We start from the raw sequence: 19,692 nt of genomic DNA, 5'->3' as shown, positions 1-19,692 counted from the left end.
ATGTCACCATTAATCAATAACTTGGAGAATAAGTTGCGTGACATCTAAAGCTCCTGGTTTCATCATCTGTTCATGTCCTACGATCCAATAATTCCAATCTCTTCCGTTCTTGGGGTGGCTGAATTCCCATTCCATAGCTGATCATTACAGTTTTTCCCCTTTGTTTTTCCTTAGCAATGAGAAGGACGCAAAGGCATAGCAGGTTAGGTGGGACGTACACACTGTTTTTCATGGTTATCAGAGGTGGATGCCAAGTTCATCATGTGAGGCAAAGAGAGATTGATTCTATAATCCATAAACATTTGATTGGAATTAGACATGGAAAGTGATATATATATATATATATATATAGTTTTTCATGGTTATCAGAGGTGGATGCCCAGTTCATCATGTGAGGCAAAGAGAGATTGATTCTATAATCCATAAACATTTGATTGGAATTAGACATGGAAAGTGATCTCTCTCTCTCTCTCTCTCTCTCTCTCTCTCTCTCTCTCTCTATATATATATATATATATATATATATGAAACAGGAAGTTTTCATTCTATGATAAGATACAGATAACAACATCAAATGTTTAAGGAACCTAGCTCAACTCCGTTCTTCTATTAAAAGCTGGAGATATAATTTAATGAAGAAGGTGATGGGTTCCTCTAATCCTACAACCAGGCTCTCTGTGCTTCTGTTGGCTATGAGGTTTTGCCATTTATTCATGCGGCATGCGGGAATTGATAACCGGAATAATGTGTACAATTGGGAGTAAACCCAGATGCTGCTTTTTCATCAAAATGTGATCAGGTATGGCCTTCTTGATCTTAATCCATCTGATGGCGAGAACGTATGGGTTAGGCCGAAATTTAAATCATTGCTGTCAGCATCTTTGTTTTTTTTTTTTTCCTTCTCATGTTTTCGCCCGAAAACAGAAGTGTGCTGCTTCTCTTGAAAATGCTTATTGATGCCTTGATGTTTATGTCAAACTGTGTAAGAATCTTCATGCATTGAAGGTGCCAACTAGGCCAGTTGATAAGACTGGAGGTTTTTTTTTAATGAATTAATATCTGATATACTATTAAGATACTGAAATCCTAGTAAATATTGTGACAACGAGATTATCAAATTTTAATATTATTACGGTGGTTACCGTGAGTGCCCCAGATCAGCATGACAATCAATAGGCATCTTAGATTTTCAAACTGTGATCGGAATTAAAGTGTGGAATCATATGCAAAGCAGAACTACTTACGTTTTGATCGCTATATGATCTACCTGACGTATCTCGTTATCTTGACAGATCAATGTCTTAACGCGTGGGCTATTTTTGTTATCACAGCTGGTTCATCTCATGATGTGCATAACAACTATCCATCCCAAGTGGATAGATTCATGCGTAATCGATTCTTTTAATCTCGCGAACAATTGAAGACTAAATTATCTCGTCTGTAATGACATGTTCAACGATTCTACGATCTCGAGATCGCATGATTTCACAATTATTCGATCAGCTATTCGACAGTTTTTTATATAAGCAATCAAAATTTCAAAGATTAGGTAAGTCAATCAATTTTTTTCAGAGAATTCGTAGTTGTTAGTGTTGTTCTCTGAATCTGACTTATGTATCTGAGAGTCTTCGTCGGAATAAAAATTTTTAATTTAAATTTATTTTATAGGGCATCTTAGCACCATCATTTTTGCCCAGGTGTTTTATCTCTGATTTTAACTAAATCGAGCAGCAACAAATACGAAACAGTCTATGCTAGTGCAGAAGAGTGAACTTAATCAACCTTTTCCGTGGATGAAGTCATTCCAGGCTTAGTCGGGATTTTAAATTAAGAAGGTGGCACCGACCATATTTAAATATTTTGGCAATGCCCTTTACTCCCTTGTTCGGAAAAAAAAAAAAAAAAAAAGGACAGAGAGAGAGAGAGAGAGAGAAGCTGTTTACCCGTCGCCTATCCTGGATAGCAAATGGTCCACATCCCAATCCTACAGAAGTTATTCCCATGCCTTATTCCCCCAACCACGGCTTAAGAAATAGATAAAAAATCTAAAGTCGTCTCTTTTTATAGAAGTTTATGTACTTTGGCATGGACCAGTGACTGAAACCGATGCAAACTAATATCTCAGTTGGGGTAGGAGCTGTTCACAGCCCATATGACCGTGATATCTCCGAATCATTTATCTACGTTTACCTTAAAACGCGTTCAGAGTTAAGTAAACAAAGTACCTTCACGTGGATCGAGGACTGTGCATGGATGTCAACTCTGGCTTGCCATGGACGGCCGACGCCTTAGGTTACGGGTTGGAGTGCAATCAGAAGGCAGCCAATCCGGGTTGCTTCTTTCGTTCACTAAAATCTACGTCAACTTTGTTTGATGGTGGTTAAGAAATGGAGCTTTGACTTGGATGGTGCATGGCCATAGATACACGCCACCATATCTCCGGTTTCAAGGAGTAACGTTGGGTTTGCCCAAGCGTGGATTCCCATGGGGTCAGCCTCTCCTAGGATGTGAGTTTCTTTAGCTTAGGATATTAAAAGCATCCCACGTGAGAAGTATAGGGGTTTCGTTTCTGGTCTTCTTTTATATTTAGGTAAGTGAGGAAGATTTCCAGAGATTGGCAAAAAAGAAAGAAGAGGTCAAGGAAATTCGTATGAAGATGGGGGTGGATTTTGATTAGAGAAGGTAGGTGACTTATGGTGGTTGTATTGGTTACCTGATTCTGAAAGCATAACATGTACTTTTCTGTGCTCCCACTTGCTGCTTCACCATAGATAGCTGTGAAACTTGCTACCAAAAATAATCAGTCAAATTTTTTATCCAAAAGAAAAAATATCAGTCAAATTTTGTCTGCATGGTATGTGCCATTCTGTTTCTCACATGCCACTCAGCAGTAAGTAAAACCTGCCAACGAAGTAGTCAACGAAATTTGTATCGGTTTGTGTAGTACAAAGTTCTGCAGACGAAGCGATACCAATTCCTTATGGTAGCAAGATTTTCTTTTCCTTTCTTTCTTTAAAAAAAAATCTTTCTTTCTTTCCTTCTTTCTTTCTGGCAGGGACATTATTTCAGGTTTCACACCCTTCCTCAGATCTTTGTGTATGCAATATAGTTCAGCTCTTGTGGCCAGATTTTACTATTGGGTGATTAACTGCATGCAAACCCTCTATAATCCTATTCATAGAAGATTCCTAAAATTGAGATGTGTCGATTTTTTATTGGTTGTAGAAAAAGAATCTTCATGAGATACTCTTCTGTTTTTGGCCGTTCATCTACTAGAGTAGAAGTTTAATATAACTTTGGCCGAATATATAGTGACATTTTTGTTGCCGCAATACGTATCTATGCATAAAGACTACTTTATAGTTTATGTCCCTTTTGTGACGAGAGGCTGGAAGATGATAGCCAGCCATTTTTTACTCGTGTACTGCACTATCAATTCAAATAAAGCCGTTTGAAAACGGGTTGAATGTAGCCTTTCGAAAAATATATGGCTTGTGTTGCATAGAATCTGGCTTCATTAAATGCAGTTCTCAATTTTTTACATGAATTCCAATTGGATTGACTAAAAATGGCTGAAAGCATAGTTGGCTAGTATAGTGTTTTGGTTCAGAGATATAAGTTTGAACCTTGCCACCACAAAGGTTGGATAGTCTAGAAGTATGCGGGAAGTTTGGTAGGACTGTTGTTGTATAACCTATGACATGTAGGCTCTTCTAAGAAGCAGAGAATAGAAGAAACATTAAAGAATCAACAATTGCATATAAATAGAATTAATTGGACCTGATAAGAATTAGTAAACCAATCCTGATCCAGTTCTGTTTCAGTTAAACACCTAACAACAAATTTCTATATAGCTCAAAATCTTGGGCACGGCTTCCATGTTAACCCCCCCCCCCCCCCCCCCAAAAAAAAAAAGAAGCATTCGACTGTCCACTGGCACACCCCAACGTTACGTTGCCGTCCAAGACGATATCGACCGTTGGCACTTTCCAAACGTGGAAAGTGGCACCGATAACGTAAATAAGAGGGCAAAAAAAGAAGAACAAATACTGTTTTACCTGACGATTTATAGGCTGGGAAAAACCAAGGCTGGGCCGCGAGGTCTGGGAGGTCCGTCCTAACCCTACGATAGCTACGGTGCGGGACGAGCGGTCCCTCCCACCCTTCGTCCTTCCACCGGCAGCACGTGCGCCCCACATGCACCGGCCCTGCTCAGCCGCAACTGGTCCTCCCTTTCTCCGGCGGCATGCGTCGCGTGACGCAAGCCACGTTGGGCTCGGTCCCGCGGGCCCACGCCTGGTAGGGGCGACGCCAGAGCGCCGCGTGGGGCCCTCCTTTCTCGCGTCGGCAGCTCCCCCGCGCCACCCGGCCGACACGTGTATTTCATGCAGGTCCTTTTTTTTATTTTTTTATTTTTTGAAAGAGACCGACACGTTGGGCCATAACCCCTGCCCATCCCTTCCCTCCTGCGTAACCTGACTCGCGGAGCGGCGGTACGCTTCTTAAACTGTTTCTCCGTTACCCATCCCGGTCAGGATAAGCGGCTCGACAAAGTATATTTTTTTGAAGTTGATGGTTGTTGAGCTCGAGCAGCTTGTTATGTTCGATCACGTGCATGGGGTTTGTTATGGGCACGAGGGGGCACGTGCTGGGGGGATTCCGCCTCGGGATCCCCATCGCCATCACGTGCTTCGATTCGCTTCTTTTATATCTGGGGGGCGTTGTAATCAGCCATCAGGCCTCCGTCGCACCGCGACGCGCCACGTGCGGGTCCCACCATGCCCGCCGCCCAAAACTCCCCCTCTTTCTCTCTCTCGTGATCCCACTATTGGATTCTCTTCTCCAACGGCTGGCGATTTTTTCACTTCAACTTCTTTTTTAAAATTACCCATATTTATACCAATAATAGCGTGAAAAAAAGAAACGGACAGAGAGGATGTGCGTGGTCCTGTGCCGTACAGAGAGGCGCGGCGAGTACAGCTGGCGGCCGCTGCTTCGGGATCGCCTGGGGGGCACGTCGGGCCGGAATATTCCGTACGGAAACTCGTGAGTGTGTATGTGGGTGTGGGTGAGCGGAGGTGGGGTCCATGTAGTGCGACGATAGCCGTCGTAGTACGGGAACGTGGGAGCAATTCCTGCCGTATGATTGGTGGAGCCCCATGCTTCACGTAAGAAAGAAATTCACAACTGTATCCAGTTGGCACGGTGCCGTAATTTGTTTCTTCGTTTTTTTTAATTTTACCTGTTTGGTATAGACGAAGAGAGGGACGAAAAAGAGATGACGGAGAGGCGGCCGCGCACCGGGAGGGGTGAAAGGAAAAGAAAAGAAAAAAAAAAAAAAAAGTAAACGGAACGACGGACCAACGTAGCGCGCGCAGGTGGTCCCCACGAAACCCGACACAACACGTGTCCTACCGTCAATACCACTTAACGGCGGTAACAACCACGCCGCGCGACTTCTGTGTGCGGTCCGGACAGCAGCGGACCAACCTCCTTCCGTCATTGGATGAGCAGCCTTAGGTGGGGCCCGGCCCCTTTCCTTGCTTGCCCTTATCCTTACCAATAGCAGTACGACACATCAGCGAACAAAACCGACAGCTGTTTCGGAACAAACAGCTGATCGTTGCATGCGTTGTATTAAGTAGCATACCGGCGGCAGCTGACTCGTGTAGGAAGTTAAGTATCTTTATAAAGTCACTCCCAATCTTTCCCGTGGTTGCACTCCTGATAAAGATAGGAACCAGAAGCACTTCACAGGAAAGGAGAGAGAGAGAGTGCATCCAACAAAGGAGTCGAAGGTAAATATCATTTCTCGAGGATAATAAAAAAAAAATGACGGTGGGCTTACTTTTTAGTTAGCATCAATAATGTCAATGATGAACGTTAGTCACATGAAGTATATAAATTCCTCCTCCCTCTTCAAGGTCAGAACTCACTGTCCAAACTCTAGACTCCGTTTCCCAATTTACCCTTAATTTTTTATGGCTTTTTTAAAGAGAAAAGGCCCGAGATAAATACCCAACATCATGCCCAAAAAGGAAAAAAAAAAAAGGAAAAAGGGTGGGGGGTTGAGAGTTGAGGGTAACGAGGCTTTTAATGCAGGAGAGTGGGAAGGTTAGAGGATGATGGAGGAGTAGGGTGGGATTGAGGATGGAATTGGATGCAGTGCGTGAGCCACTTCATCACTCCCGTTTTCATTGATTATTGTTCTTGTTACCCCATCGTTATTAAATTATTGTCTCTATTATTACAAGAGTGCAAACTGGAAATGAGTCATTGATTGACCCCTCCCCTCGTATACCCCACCCACTATTTCTCCTTCCCAGCTCCCTACCACTCTCTCCCTCCTCCACTCCCACTAGAAAAAGAAAGGAAGGAAGCTGAAACGGAGAGGTACCACCTTGATTCCTTGCTTCCTTCCTTTACGATGGCAGCTGAGTGGGAGATTGGAATGGGAATGGATTTTGGAATGGGGATGGGACCGGGAGCTTCTGCTGCTGCTGCACCGCTTACCGCTACGGCTGCTCCCGCTTACCTCTACGGACTTCCCTCCGCCGACACCCTCCGCATCGACGATCTCCTCGACTTTTCCAACCATGACCACTTCCCCTCCATGGAAGCCCACCTCCTCCCCCCGCCTGAGCCATCCTCCGCCGTCACCGCCACCACCCGTCCTCCTTTCTCCGGCGAAACCGACTCCTCCTCCGATTTCCAGCCCCACCACCACCCTTCCTCCTTTCCAGACGACCTTTACATTCCCGTAAGCACTGCACTGGAAGCACCAATTTAGGAGTATAATTCTTTTACTTTGCTTCTAATTTGGGCTTGATTAATTTGTAGAGCGAGGAGGCGGCGGAGCTCGAATGGCTGTCCAAGTTCGTCGAGGACTCCTTCTCCGACATCCCCTACCCCCCCGCCGCCACCGGCGTCGCCACCCCAGCCGGCGGTGCTCACCTCCGAGCGGAGCCCTCCGTCCCCGGGAGGGGCGCCAGGAGCAAGCGCTCCCGGGCCCCTACCGGCTCTGCTGCAGCCGTCGCCTGGTCTTCCCTCCAACCGCCGTCTCAATCCTCGCCATCGTCGTCGTCGTCGTCGTCCGATTTCCCGCAGTCCAAACCGAAGGCGAGCGCCGGCGATAATAGTAACAACGGGAGGGGAAAGAAAGGTGGAGGGGAGATCGTGGAGGGCGGGGTTCGGCGGTGCACGCACTGCGCGTCGGAGAAGACGCCGCAGTGGCGGACGGGGCCGCTGGGGCCGAAGACGCTGTGCAACGCGTGCGGGGTCCGGTACAAGTCCGGCCGCCTGGTGCCGGAGTACCGGCCGGCGGCTAGCCCCACCTTCGTCCTCACCCAGCACTCCAACTCCCACCGCAAGGTCATGGAGCTCCGCCGCCAGAAGGAGATCCTCCTCCGCCACGAAAACCCCACCTCCCCCTCGTCCGCCTCCGCCGCCGCCGTCTCCGTCACCGCCGCCACCGCCCCGCGACCGGAGCTCCTCTTCCACGACTACGGCGTCTGCTAACCCTCGCCGGCGCCGCCGCCTTCGCCGCCTCTACTCTTCTCATCGGGAATTAACTTTTCCCCTAATTTCCTGTTTCTAGATTTCGGCTCCCCATATCGGACGGTTGGGATTTATCAAGATCTTTTCGTTTTTTTCCACCGCCCCGCGACTGGAGCTCCTCTTCCACGACTACGGCGTCTGCTAACCCTCGCCGGCGCCGCCGCCTTCGCCGCCTCTACTCTTCTCGTCGGGAATTAACTTTTCCCCTAATTTCCTGTTTCTATAAATTCTTAGATTTCGGCTCCCCATATCGGACGGTTGGGATTTATCAAGATCTTTTCGTTTTTTTCCGACAATATTCGTTTCTTTTTTTTTTTTTAAATAATTTGAGTTGTTATTTTCTCGTGTGGTACGATAATACGGTCGGGGAGCGGGCAGGGGGATGGTGATGTTAGCGCGATAGGGATGGGAAGCCACGTGACATGCGGCTGCCGCTGCATTCAACGCTGGTAAAAAGCGAAAAGATATTCTGGTCACGTGACAGGACCGTTGCATATGATGATGATGAATGGTTGCAAAGATGGGAACCAACAGCAGGTCACGTTACACCCTCTCTCCCATCATTAACTCTATACCATTCATCACCAACTTTATTTTGATGATGATGATGATGGTTGTTAGGACAAAGAAACAGACATCCCGGGTTGATTCTTTTACAAGCATTGGAACTAAACTATTTTGGAGGCAAAAAAAAAAAAAAGGTGCAATGGATCCGCTAATGGTTGCATACGAATGCAAGCTAAAATACTTAGATGACAGTCTTTCCCAAATCATGCACCAAGCTATGTTTGGATCCTTGCAGTCCTTTGTCCAGTTGAATCACCCTCCATCTCTTTAGGCAGGTCCCGCCAATAATTTTAGCCCTAAGCAATGTTCCACCATGGTTTGGAGAAGCATGACTAACCTTGGTTACCGTTGCTCCGTTACTCTATTTACTTTGTCCTTGGGGTGGACACTGGCACCTGTTTAACGGCATCAAATTTCAGTTTCACTCTGGTGCCTCTTTTCCCCAAACTCTGCATTCGCAAGCAATAAAAAATTCTGATCAAAATTCTTTTTCTTTCCTCTGATAAAAGGGAAAAAGGAAAGACCTTTTCTTTCCCTGACATTGTTGACGTTCGTATTTTAAAAGCCAACAGGACCATCTTGGCGTTCCCATTCTTGGACATGGCCATAGTATTATTTATAAGATTTTTTGGAAAACGATGCAGTCTATAAACTAGTTTGTAAAACTTGCATGCCTTGCTAAAGGATGGCGAGGAAAAATTGCTGTTACACCAACACAACCATTCCCTATTAATGGAGCCTGAAGCTTTAGGATGTACCAAGCTTCGAGTCCAGAATCTCTTGTTTCTAAGTAGAGAGGTGTGACCATCGGGATGTGTCCCAATTCATGCTAAATTATAAGTTTATGACTGAATAAGCATCTATGACAGATGTGATTTACCTTCCCTGATCGAGGACAAAAAATGTATCCTTTGCAAACACGAGAAATGTAGAGGAAAATGTAAAAATAGGGCCGCCACTAATGGCTGAATTCATATTGGTTTCCAAGCCATTCCTGCAGCATTTCCTGAAGCTCATCGGCAGACGAGAGGGAACTGAGGTGGACTGTTCATGACTTCAAACACTCCCTAACACGCTTCTCACAAGAAAGTGATGATGAATGGGTTTACATTCAAGGTTTTTTTGCTCTCTTTTCAAACATTTCTTGCTTCCTTTTACCTTTCTTGCTCCTCTTACGTGGACACGGGCAACAGCAGCAACGACGATAGCTTGTCCACCATCAGCGAAGAACAAGTGGTAAGACCGAGCAACAAGAACCGAAACAACCTCACCGTGCCTTAGTTGCGTATCCTCGGGTGGCAAGGCAATCAATTCCTCCAAATTGTATGTCTTTGGCTTTCAATCTGATTTGGGTCTCACAACGTCCGAGTACGTGATGGAATGCGGATAAAGATGATGGGCACCGTAGTAGCACCACCGGAGACAGCAACAACTACCACATCGGGGGATGACAGAGGAGCTTCTCGGGTCGATGACACGCATGGGAGAGGCCTATCCACAACTTTGCAGCTCAAACCAGAAGGAACCATTTGGAATTCAAGGAACAAAGTTCCGCAGCATTTGAAACTTTTGTCCATAATGCATCACTCAAATTTGAAAAAAAACAAAAAAAGTCGATGCTTGTTCAGACTATTACAACACGATGAATTCAATTACTTGAATGCAACGCTCATTCAGATTTTGTAAGGCCACAGAAATCAAGAGGTAGCTGTAAAATGACAATTGTACCAGAAATACTATTTAATTCATCTAATGTACAGACATACATCAACATAATGCCATCCAAAGAAGTATAGACATGTTCATTTGTTGCAAGAATTTACACTTTAGTCTGCAGTGCAGTTCAATGGTTGCCATCGGAGATGCCGCTGGAGACCATTCCATCGTCCACAGCTTTTGGACCACCGCAAGATCTCGAAACTGATTCAAATAGCTTTTCAATCTCTGGTGCACAGCGTGTGAATGACTTGTTCCAGAAGCTGTACCGTGGATTCTGCATATTACACATATCGGGGTATTCAGGTGGCAGAATATAGATAGCACTTAGAAACAGGATAAATGCTTTTCCTATAATAATAATAATAAAAAAAAAAAGGATAAATGCCAAAGCAAGAGACACGTCATCTGGCCACAAATTTCAGAAGATACCTTGATCAGCTCGATGAAAGTGACAAGCACACCCCATGGGTGAGGACGGTAAGCCATCAAGCGCTCTACCAGCACCCGTGTTATCTGCTCCTGGATGATATCCTGCAATCACATACATGAATCAATTACCCGAGACTGCAATGAAAACAAACAGACTCATGTCCATAGCCATCTCCCAAATAGCTCTCTATTGCAGGATTTCAGCCTCAGATCTTTGTATGATGAAAAATCTCTCAATTGGATGGAAGTAATCACAAGCCACTAGCACACATGCACCTAGCAAACACGTGACAACTATCTTAGACAAATTGAACACATCACCACTCTAATATGGACAACCTCTACCAGCAAACACCACCAGAGCAATCCTTGGTCAACCTTCAAGTGAACTTGAGATACAGTAGTGGTGATCTTCCTAATGCAATGGAAATCAATGAAGTGTGTTAATTTCATTCATGGAAGACATGACTCCTGTCTATCGGAATAGCACCTTACCTATGGTAGATCACACAGACAATATTCCATCGTAAATCACTGACCAGAACCCTAAACCCTCCAGAAGCAATAAAGCTATAGTTTATTACAGTACTAGCCTCCAGCTGTTTCATCATCTAGTAACTATATTTTATCTAAATAATGCTAAATATCAGCATCAGCATATTCAGCAAGCTTTTGGCATATACTGTGTCACATGTACCTCTCCAACACCTCATTTTACCACTTGCCAATGACATCTTTAGGGTTTGCAACATTAGCTGACATCTATCTGCTATCTACCTTGGGTCACATGATTTTCAGTTGAGCTAGAAAGTGCATATGCAAATGCAGTTAAGTGGTCTCCTTATTTTAATAGACATGAAGATGATTTCATCTATAACTCTTAACGTTAATAACATGTCAATCACATCAAGCAGGCCTGAGATGTATGTTGACACGCTTTCATCCACAAAGCAATTAGGTAGTAGAGCATTCCCATTGGATGTTGTTAACAGAGTTGTTTTGCTATCAGAATTCTAGATTTTGTCCTTAATTAGGTTTTTTAAAGACAATCTTTACTCTCCTCTTACCATGTGAATGTGCACTCAGCAACATTCAAATGATGCTAAGAAAGATTACTACAACTAATTGAATCATCAACATCCAGCATGTGCTAATTTGTTCACCACAACATCAAACAACATCCATAATCGTAATAAATACAGGTATCTTGTGAATTATTGACATATTCTGTACCCCTATTGTGCAACTCGGAAGACATCATTACTATCCTCTCGGAGGTAACTCACCAAAATTTAAATGAATCCAAGCAAGAGAACCTTTACTTCTAGCATGGTCAAAGATGCTAGAACCATACCTTTCCCCAGGGTTGCAACATGGGGAGTTTTGTTCTAGTTAATGGCTAATCTAGACTTAATATGATAAACAAAACATTCAATCCGACTATAAAACCAACCACTGAACCACCCAGGACTGTATCCAAGTCTCCAATTTTTAACTTAGATACATGGGTGAGGTTAGTTTACATTTCCATTCCAACCCAACATGATGCAATTTAGCCCTATCGGACCTAAACTACAGGTTAGCTTACACTGGGTTCAGGCTAACCTATCCCAAATTCTTCCAACCTCCTAAACTTCAATGCTACAGATGTTGATTCATTACCAGCCATACACCATGTAGGGCTAACCAATTCTCGCTGCAAAGATGACCCAGAAATGATCTGGTGCATTTTGAACCAAAGTTGGATCAGGCTTGGTTGACTTACTGCTCATAAAAACTTTATGTAGGTAATAATCAATTTTTTTTTAATGACTGACATGTTGCTCATAAAACTTTAGATAGGTAATCGTCAATTTTATTTTCTCTGACAACTTACAAATGATTGCTCACTAATGTACGTTAGCTGGTTTTTTAATCATGCCTACAGGTAATTACCACTGATCCTAAATGACATGTTTCAGATACAATTAAGCAACCCACCTTACTTATGTCTCTTATGGTTGTCTTTTGGCTTATCCAGTCCAACTGGATGGAAGTACAATAGATAGGGATTCAAATTTGACTCCATCAAGGATTAGAGTGTCCATGATGGAAGGCAATCAGCATCGTGTAGGGGTGCACCGATTTGTACTATAATTGTCAGCCATAATTGCAGTCAAAATCAACAAATCAGATTGTATCAATTTGCATCATTTCCATAGATGAAGGTCAATACTTTAAACCTGTGCTTTCCCATGTGAATAGTCTTCATTTCTGCATTAGACAGAAATAGAACTCTTATATATTGACATTTTTCTTGTTCAATGAGGATTTTCAAATACTATAGATTTTTTTTGATAGAGCCCAGTCCACAAAATGATAAACTATCTAATCAATGCAATACAGTGGTGCATGATACAAACTTCTATCACTATCTTATATAAGCCAGTGTCCAATGGTTCATGATTTCTCATCAATATGATCCACAGAGTGGCTTATTTTGGATCAGAACTGTTTATTGCTCAAAGATCGATGAGCATGCAACAAAAGGTGCTAACTGGCCTGCTAATAAAGCCTCTTGTTGGTTGTACCAAAGACCCTGCAGCAATGTCTGCCTTCATAAAAATTGCAGTAGAGGGGGAGATGGCGGTGTGGTCGTGCATGGAGGCAGGGGTATCACTGTATCAGTGATAGGCCTGTTTTATAGCCCGAAATTGAATGCAGGACTTCTTCCTTCCTAAAAGAAAAACAACACAAAAAAATACTGACCCTTTGACATTTTTAACAAGCATGTGCTACACAAAATTCTGACTCTTTCTTCTCAAGCTTAAGTGGGTTTGGCAAGGTCTAATCAGGACATCTCCAGTTTTACTAGCATTATAATCTGAGTTAAAATTTCAAGTTGAAACCGAAAACATAGTTTTTAATGTCTGGTACAGATTAGAGCTGATCATGGGCCGGGCATCGGGCATCAACTATAGTTGGGCTTCGGGCAGGGTCTGTTTAAAATTTAACATTTTTTTGTATCCAAGCCTGGTCCATGATCAGCTCTGGTACAGATTGGTGTCAAGCCTGCAGCCAATCCACCTGCACCCCTAGCTTCAACTGCTTAGAACTAAGACCATCTGCTTCACATGAAATAAAGTTCTTTAGAGCTGCATACTGGAAGATCTCAAGCAACTGCATGGAGAAAATATACAACCCTTCTGCAAGATCTTAAGCACTTCCACTACTTTAGTGCTTTTTGATAGAATACCCCAGAAAACAGGACCTAGGGCTAATGCATATGGCTGATGTAAGCAGATTTTGGATTGCAAATGAGTGCAATGCTGCATCATGTCACCTTCAAGCATCTAGAAGTGCTGACACTTTAGAATTCCTAAAAGTTGGACTGTTCACATAACACTGAAGGCAAACCTCCATAATGACAGAATTGTCCAAGTTTTGCAATGGAACAGGATGCCCTGGTACTGACACTGAGGACGATGGATGTCTCATATGACCCTAGTCCATTTCCTGACTCGTTCTGTTTTGATACTCAGGACGATGCTCCACCTCGATGCTCAAAATGGTAGGATGCCCAGCCATCCCACCAGCATTTAAGACCTTGGGTCAGATCTTACCATAGAGAAATCTGGTAGTTAGATACTGAAAATAAAGGTAAAGTCCAGACACCACTATAAAAGTCATATCTGTTACATTTACCTTGACCTCAATACTAGTAAAAGGAGACTAAGGGCAAATGGTGCTACGATCCTAATAGCATGTAATATCTTAACCTTCGCTATACTACATTTTACAGGATGTCCTAGCATGTATCGTCATCTAAATAAAACTATCAATTACCCAAAACTTATGGTGATGCTTCACAAGATTCTACGACCACAAGTCATAGAACCTACCATGCTAGAAAACAGAAAGCAATGCCACAAAAGATGATGCAATCAAACTTACCTCGCTAGCCTCTGCAAACAAGTACAGAAGGACAAACAAGAAGTAGTGTGTATGGATGTTTGGGTAGCGCAACTGGTTGGCAACTGCATTAAGAAAGAGGTAGCGACCTTCTGTATCCAAGTTTTTTATTAGGATCTGGAATATATCCATAGCTGCTCCAACTAGAAAAATATCCATCAGAGGGCTATGGGTCATTTGCTGTGCAGGTGCATGATGAGCGGTAGACTTGCTCTGCAGTTGTTGTATAGCCTGCAATGTCAAAAAGAGGTGTCAAGCAACAATACTTGAACTAAATACAGCAAAGGAGAAAGAAACAATCAATGGCCATGACAAAAGGCTGTTGGTTAATTTGCCATAATCTCATCCATATGCTAATAATTATAATAATGAGAAAAATCTCAGAAACCACTTCCATATTCTGGAGAAGGGCATCATGCATGATATAATGCAATAACAGTAAATAAATAAATTAATAACATTGCAATTCCATTGCTTCGAATCGAAAAGAACCTGACGTTAAACAAAGGATCACTTCAGTAATTAGGCATGCATTTAGCCTATATCTTTCTTACTGTTTGTACCAAATGAAACCATGAACCAATCTTGAATAGACTTTTGTCCTTATCAAACAGTCACCTATCACACAGTAAGACTCAACAGGGATATTAGAATTGGGGCCTCAGGACTCATCAATAAAACTAGAGATCTAATACATACAAGTATCAAATATGATTTCTTGAATGCCTTAGAAGTTCAAAATGTTCATTCCCTGCATACTTAGTATAAGATTAAATATATAGTAATGAATTTTAATAATCTAAAACAAAAGGGATATATGCCCCAATCTAAAACAGCAATTAATGTGTATGTAAATCGTTAGAAAGTTTCTTTTCTTCCTTTTTTTTTTTTTTTGAAACTTCCAATGTTAAAGAATCCACATTTTATTAGTAATACATGCTAAAATAAGGGAAAGGTCCAAGTGCAAAATAAAATATACCTGCATGCCAACATAAAGCACAAGTGAGTTGATCAGAGGTACATTGTAACGGGTGCCTGCCAGGTTCGCCTCATTTTGAGGGAGCAGCAATCTTTGCTTCAGTTCAGTTAAAAAGGGAGATCCTTCTGATCTTGTCTGCAGGATTACATAGGCATCGTGATAAAACTAATCTAAGTAAACAAGACAGCATAATTAGTAATACTGTTTCTCAGGATACAACTAAGACTAGGCTGAGTAAAAGAAGAATTACAAAAAGCATGCCCAGGAAACTAACATTTCAGCAGTTTTACAAGACAGAGACATGTCAAAGGAAATTCGTCCCATAAATGCAAGCCTGAGGACGGAAATATACCTTGAGATACTCATCAATCTCGGCCTTAATCTGCTTAGCCTTGAGAGCACCGTCAACATCAGATAGAATGCGTGGGGATTGGCTAATTTCAGCTAGAAGACCAATCTGTGTTTGAAGTTGTAAAGTCAGTAATTAAATCTGTATACTGTCATTTTTTTCTCCTACACAACAAAAGAGTGTATATCAGGAACTCCAATGAATATGTCACACAGCAGCCACCTTTAAGTTGGGGGTGGAAGGTTCAGGAAGCCTCATATCACAAGGGAATGCGCTGAGAATAACATTCCGCATTTGAATGCAACTAGGAGGGATCACATCGCAAAAACTGAAGTGATAGTCACAGAGAAACTCAGGGAAATCATGAAGCAGTACAAGCAGCACCCGCAGTGTGCCTTTGTACAGAAAACGAACCTGTCCCAAAATAAAATAAAAAAAAAAAATCTTTAATCCAAGTACTTCAACTTCAAAAAGTCAAAAAAGTCAAAAATAAAATCAGGAGGTAAAAAGACAAACTGGTTCTCCCAGCTCAGCATTTCTCAAGTAGGGCTCCATAAATTTGAACAAGTCAACAAGCAAACGCTGGAAAAATGGCCAACCCTTGGGAGAATTGCATGTCAGCAATTTTGGCATGAAGTTTCTGTGGCTCACCAACTCGAGCCATGCAAAGCTATAAAAACACTTTAGTTAGACATAAAGGCCTTGGCATGGAAAGGAGGAAAAGAAAAAAGTGAGCGTTAAATTCTGGACTTATTCAGCTGAAGCCACTTTAGAGAAAAGGGAATGAGGATATAGGTTTTGTTCTCATATCTCAGATTAGCTTTATGAAGTCTTTCATTTCATGTGGCTTAACAAAGGTTGTCAAAAATACAAGGATGCTGCATCTAACAGGATCTAAAAAAATGTATAAATTCTATCCATAAGCTCCTAAAGAGCTGGTCATAACAAGAAGGAATTCATTCATGTTAAAAATATTGAACTAAAAATTTAAATTAGCATGTCAACTGAAGCTTTGCAGCAGCGACAGTTGAGTGGACAAAAGTATTTATCAATCCTTGAACATGAGATTTAAGAAGACAGAGGACATGAATTAAGATTCATAGAATCCAGTAAATGAAACAAGGTTTAAGATAACATTTCTGATGCAATCAATTACAAATAACATGCTTCTGCTTACCAACAAGCTCTGCTATTTATTAACACTACTTTAGAAAAGAGTTGTTAGCAAATAAATGCATAATGAAGCTTTGTGATTGCCTGCCAACTAGGATCATGAAGCCATGAAAATTGAAATTCGATAGGGAGCTCATATAGACAAAGCACGTGATGGACTTATCGGGGGATGGGTGGAGAGGGGAGGGGGAGGGTGAGGGGGAAAAGAGGGGGCGGGTGTGGGTTCAGGAAAAGCAAATAACCTCCAACCAGGAACCTTCATGGGTTGCAAAGCATGGAGAGCATTTGCGAAAGAAGTCAACACCTGAAAGAAGCAGATCGATATTAGATAAATAAGAATCCACAAGCATGATCACAAATTATTCTAATACCACATACCTGAAAGTTGGCACTGTCAAGGACAGGATCTGGAGAAGCAAGGTCCAAAAGCCAGTTAATAAACAGCCTGAAGTATGGCCTTGGGTTGAAAGACAGCTTCTTCTCTTCTGCATCATTTTGGATGACTCTTACAGTAACTGACAGTATCTGTTGACGAAACAGAATCAGAAGAAAATTCACTTATAATAATGCTCAGTGAAGCAAAACAAAAGTCACCAAACTTCTTGAGATCCAACCTTGGGGAGAAGTATAGCTTTACTTGATCCTTGATCTACTGAACAGAACTGAAAACAAAAGTAAAAGAAGTAGATAAAAGGAATCGTCATGCAAGGAATAAACAAAGAAAACAAATCAGAACAAGATCAACCAGTGGTGGATTCATGTTTTATTTCCAGAAGGAGCCAGCCTATCCCATGTGCACAGTATTTGAATCAAGGGAGTATGACTCAATCATGTGTGTCTGGAGTCTAGGTCTCTTTTGATTGTGCAACAGATTAAAATGAGGACTAATAATATGACTTTTGCATGGGATAAATAAGCCGGAGTCTACATAAGCATCAGCTTAAATTTTAACACTTTTTAATAAATTAGTTAATAATTCCTGTGACTATTCAAGGGTTTGTGTATATACAAATTTTTGATGAAAACTAGTTTTTTATTCAAGAACAAAACAAAACAAAGATGAAAGTTGTTGCTCTCTTCAAAAGCAAACTGAAGCAGCGAATTTTAAAAAGTGGGAAATTGAGGTCCAATGCCCACCTACTGGATTGACTTCCATTTTATATTTAATCCCCATCGAATGGAACTACCATCCCTCGTACATGATCTTAATGTGTATTTTATGCTTAACCCTTGTGTGTGCATAAGAGTGGGCATAACTGTGTAAGGGGTTAAATGAACAAGCTAAATTGCATCACAACTCTATGTAACTTGCCGATCAAGCAAAATATTGGGTGTTAAGGCCCCCTACCCAAAGAGAGAGAGTAATGTCCAGGGTGCACCCATTCCACGCATAAAAGAAGTACCTCATGCCACATGGCACCAAAAGTCCCCCTCTCTATCATTGTTTGCCCTCTTTTGGTTCTTTCCAAATCCATGCACCTAAATAAGTGCATTTCACCAAATCAGAAGAATTTGACTAAAACTTCCCCGTTTCCTAATCCAATTTGTGGTTTTAAAATTCAAATTTTATGGCAGCACTCTTGTCATAAAACTGAACCAAATCCCAATATCATAGTCAGGTCAGGTCACAGGACATGACAGAATGTATATTGAAAATAAAATTTTTTAGAAATCTCAAGCAGGGCAATTGCCCCTTTTCACATTTCCGGCTCTGCCTGCAGATATAACTGAAAATTACCATGCAAGATATGACACAGCATATATATATATACAGAAAATAGAATTTTTAGAAATCTCTGGCAGCATAATTGCCCTTTCCATATCCCTGGCCCTGCCTATTGATATAACTGAACATTCCTACACAGGAAGTATAGACCACAGATGCATGCATGCGCACACATGTATACACAAATATCTGCGCAAACGTATGCAATCTCAAAAATGCATAGGTTTGTGTGCATGTAACAGATGTTCAAGCTACCTTCAGAACTAGCGCCACAAGCTTTGCAAATGAATCAATGGAAAAGTAGGGGAGCTGCTGGAGTTGTTGCAGCTGCTGAACTGATTGGAGTGACACTGGGCCTGGAGAACTGACTTGCTCAGGAAGTATACAATGTGAAACAGAATCTTCCTGAAATGTCACAAAAATTAGCAGCTTAACCATCTAGAGGAAATACAAAATTAGTATGGTCTCCAAATGAGTATCTAGATCACCATCAGAATACGGAAGAACCGGTCTGTAATATCATCACCCTCAAGCAGACCACATTGTTGCAACTGTGAGATGTAATGACTATATGCTGAATCATTTGTAGCTGGAAGATCACAAATCTGACACCAATCACTAAAGAGAAGACCAACCTACAAAGTAAGCCAATAAATTCCCAGCAGTCAAAAAAAAGTGGTTCACAAAGATTAAATGAAAATGGGCAAATAATACAATGAACATGATAACAAGTGCTGCAAAAGTTTGAAATATTCCAATATATACAGCAGTTTCTAAACAAAACACAGATTCAAGAAAAACATATGGTAAAAGTACTGACAATAGTGAAATTTGGGTTGAAGTGCCAATGAAAAGTTTTGAACATTACGGATAGACATCATAACTAACCCCTCCTCATGCTCTTCTAGATAAGCCTTTTTTTCCAAGTAAGAATCACAACTAAAATCTGGTATTTAGGCCCACAATCATTGTCTGACAATTATTGGTCGACCTGTTCAATATGAAAATTCCTGCACCTTGCAGCCATTCTTTCCCATTTCAATTTCATGAACTCCTTGTGGAAAAATTTCATTCATAAGTGCCAATTCAGATGCGCACTTACTTCCTGAACATATAACTCAAGGTTCAATAAAGGGCACCATTAGTGTGGGCTGGTGTCCCAGGTCCGGTTCTTCATATATTTGTATATTACACAACTTTCAACAGGCACCGAAAACCAACATACAACCAATATATGTACAT

At 41.9% G+C, this 19,692-nt stretch overlaps 2 protein-coding genes across 4 annotated transcripts in view; one reads left to right on the top strand and one right to left on the bottom strand.

Moving 5' to 3' along the window:
• Window positions 1-6,108: 6,108 nt before the first annotated feature.
• On the top strand, window positions 6,109-7,853 carry LOC105053996 (GATA transcription factor 4). Its single transcript, XM_010935362.4, has 2 exons — window positions 6,109-6,760; window positions 6,841-7,853. Exons 1-2 carry the CDS (start codon window positions 6,428-6,430, stop codon window positions 7,516-7,518), a joined length of 1,011 nt encoding a protein of 336 aa, XP_010933664.1. The 5' UTR covers window positions 6,109-6,427; the 3' UTR covers window positions 7,519-7,853.
• A 1,863-nt stretch (window positions 7,854-9,716) lies between these two features.
• The window catches only part of LOC105053997 (uncharacterized), a 44,993-nt gene continuing 35,017 nt past the window's right edge, over window positions 9,717-19,692 (bottom strand). For all 3 annotated transcript variants that reach the window (XM_029267270.2, XM_010935364.4, XM_073245858.1), the window contains 12 exons: window positions 18,939-19,085; window positions 18,706-18,855; window positions 17,339-17,386; window positions 17,103-17,249; window positions 16,967-17,028; window positions 16,068-16,221; window positions 15,774-15,965; window positions 15,555-15,659; window positions 15,203-15,337; window positions 14,206-14,454; window positions 10,273-10,374; window positions 9,717-10,117 (listed from right to left, as the gene is read on the bottom strand). In XM_029267270.2, coding sequence (XP_029123103.1) covers window positions 9,968-10,117; window positions 10,273-10,374; window positions 14,206-14,454; window positions 15,203-15,337; window positions 15,555-15,659; window positions 15,774-15,965; window positions 16,068-16,221; window positions 16,967-17,028; window positions 17,103-17,249; window positions 17,339-17,386; window positions 18,706-18,855; window positions 18,939-19,085 — 1,641 coding nt within the window. In that variant the 3' untranslated portion in view covers window positions 9,717-9,967. The remainder of the gene's footprint in view (window positions 10,118-10,272; window positions 10,375-14,205; window positions 14,455-15,202; window positions 15,338-15,554; window positions 15,660-15,773; window positions 15,966-16,067; window positions 16,222-16,966; window positions 17,029-17,102; window positions 17,250-17,338; window positions 17,387-18,705; window positions 18,856-18,938; window positions 19,086-19,692) is intronic.

Source organism: Elaeis guineensis, chromosome 11 (genome assembly GCF_000442705.2).
Source record: "Elaeis guineensis isolate ETL-2024a chromosome 11, EG11, whole genome shotgun sequence".
In the NCBI taxonomy this organism is placed as follows: domain Eukaryota; kingdom Viridiplantae; phylum Streptophyta; class Magnoliopsida; order Arecales; family Arecaceae; genus Elaeis; species Elaeis guineensis.
The sequence above is the reverse complement of the archived record's forward strand: the minus strand, read 5'-3'. Positions and strand labels throughout refer to the sequence as shown.

Excerpts from the sequence above, each read along its gene's own strand:
- LOC105053996 (XM_010935362.4), top strand. The coding sequence starts at position 6,428 with ATGGCAGCTGAGTGGGAGATTGGAATGGGAATGGATTTTGGAATGGGG. Across the intron at positions 6,761-6,840 it reads CAGACGACCTTTACATTCCC|AGCGAGGAGGCGGCGGAGCT; the intron begins GTAAGCACTGCA and ends ATTAATTTGTAG.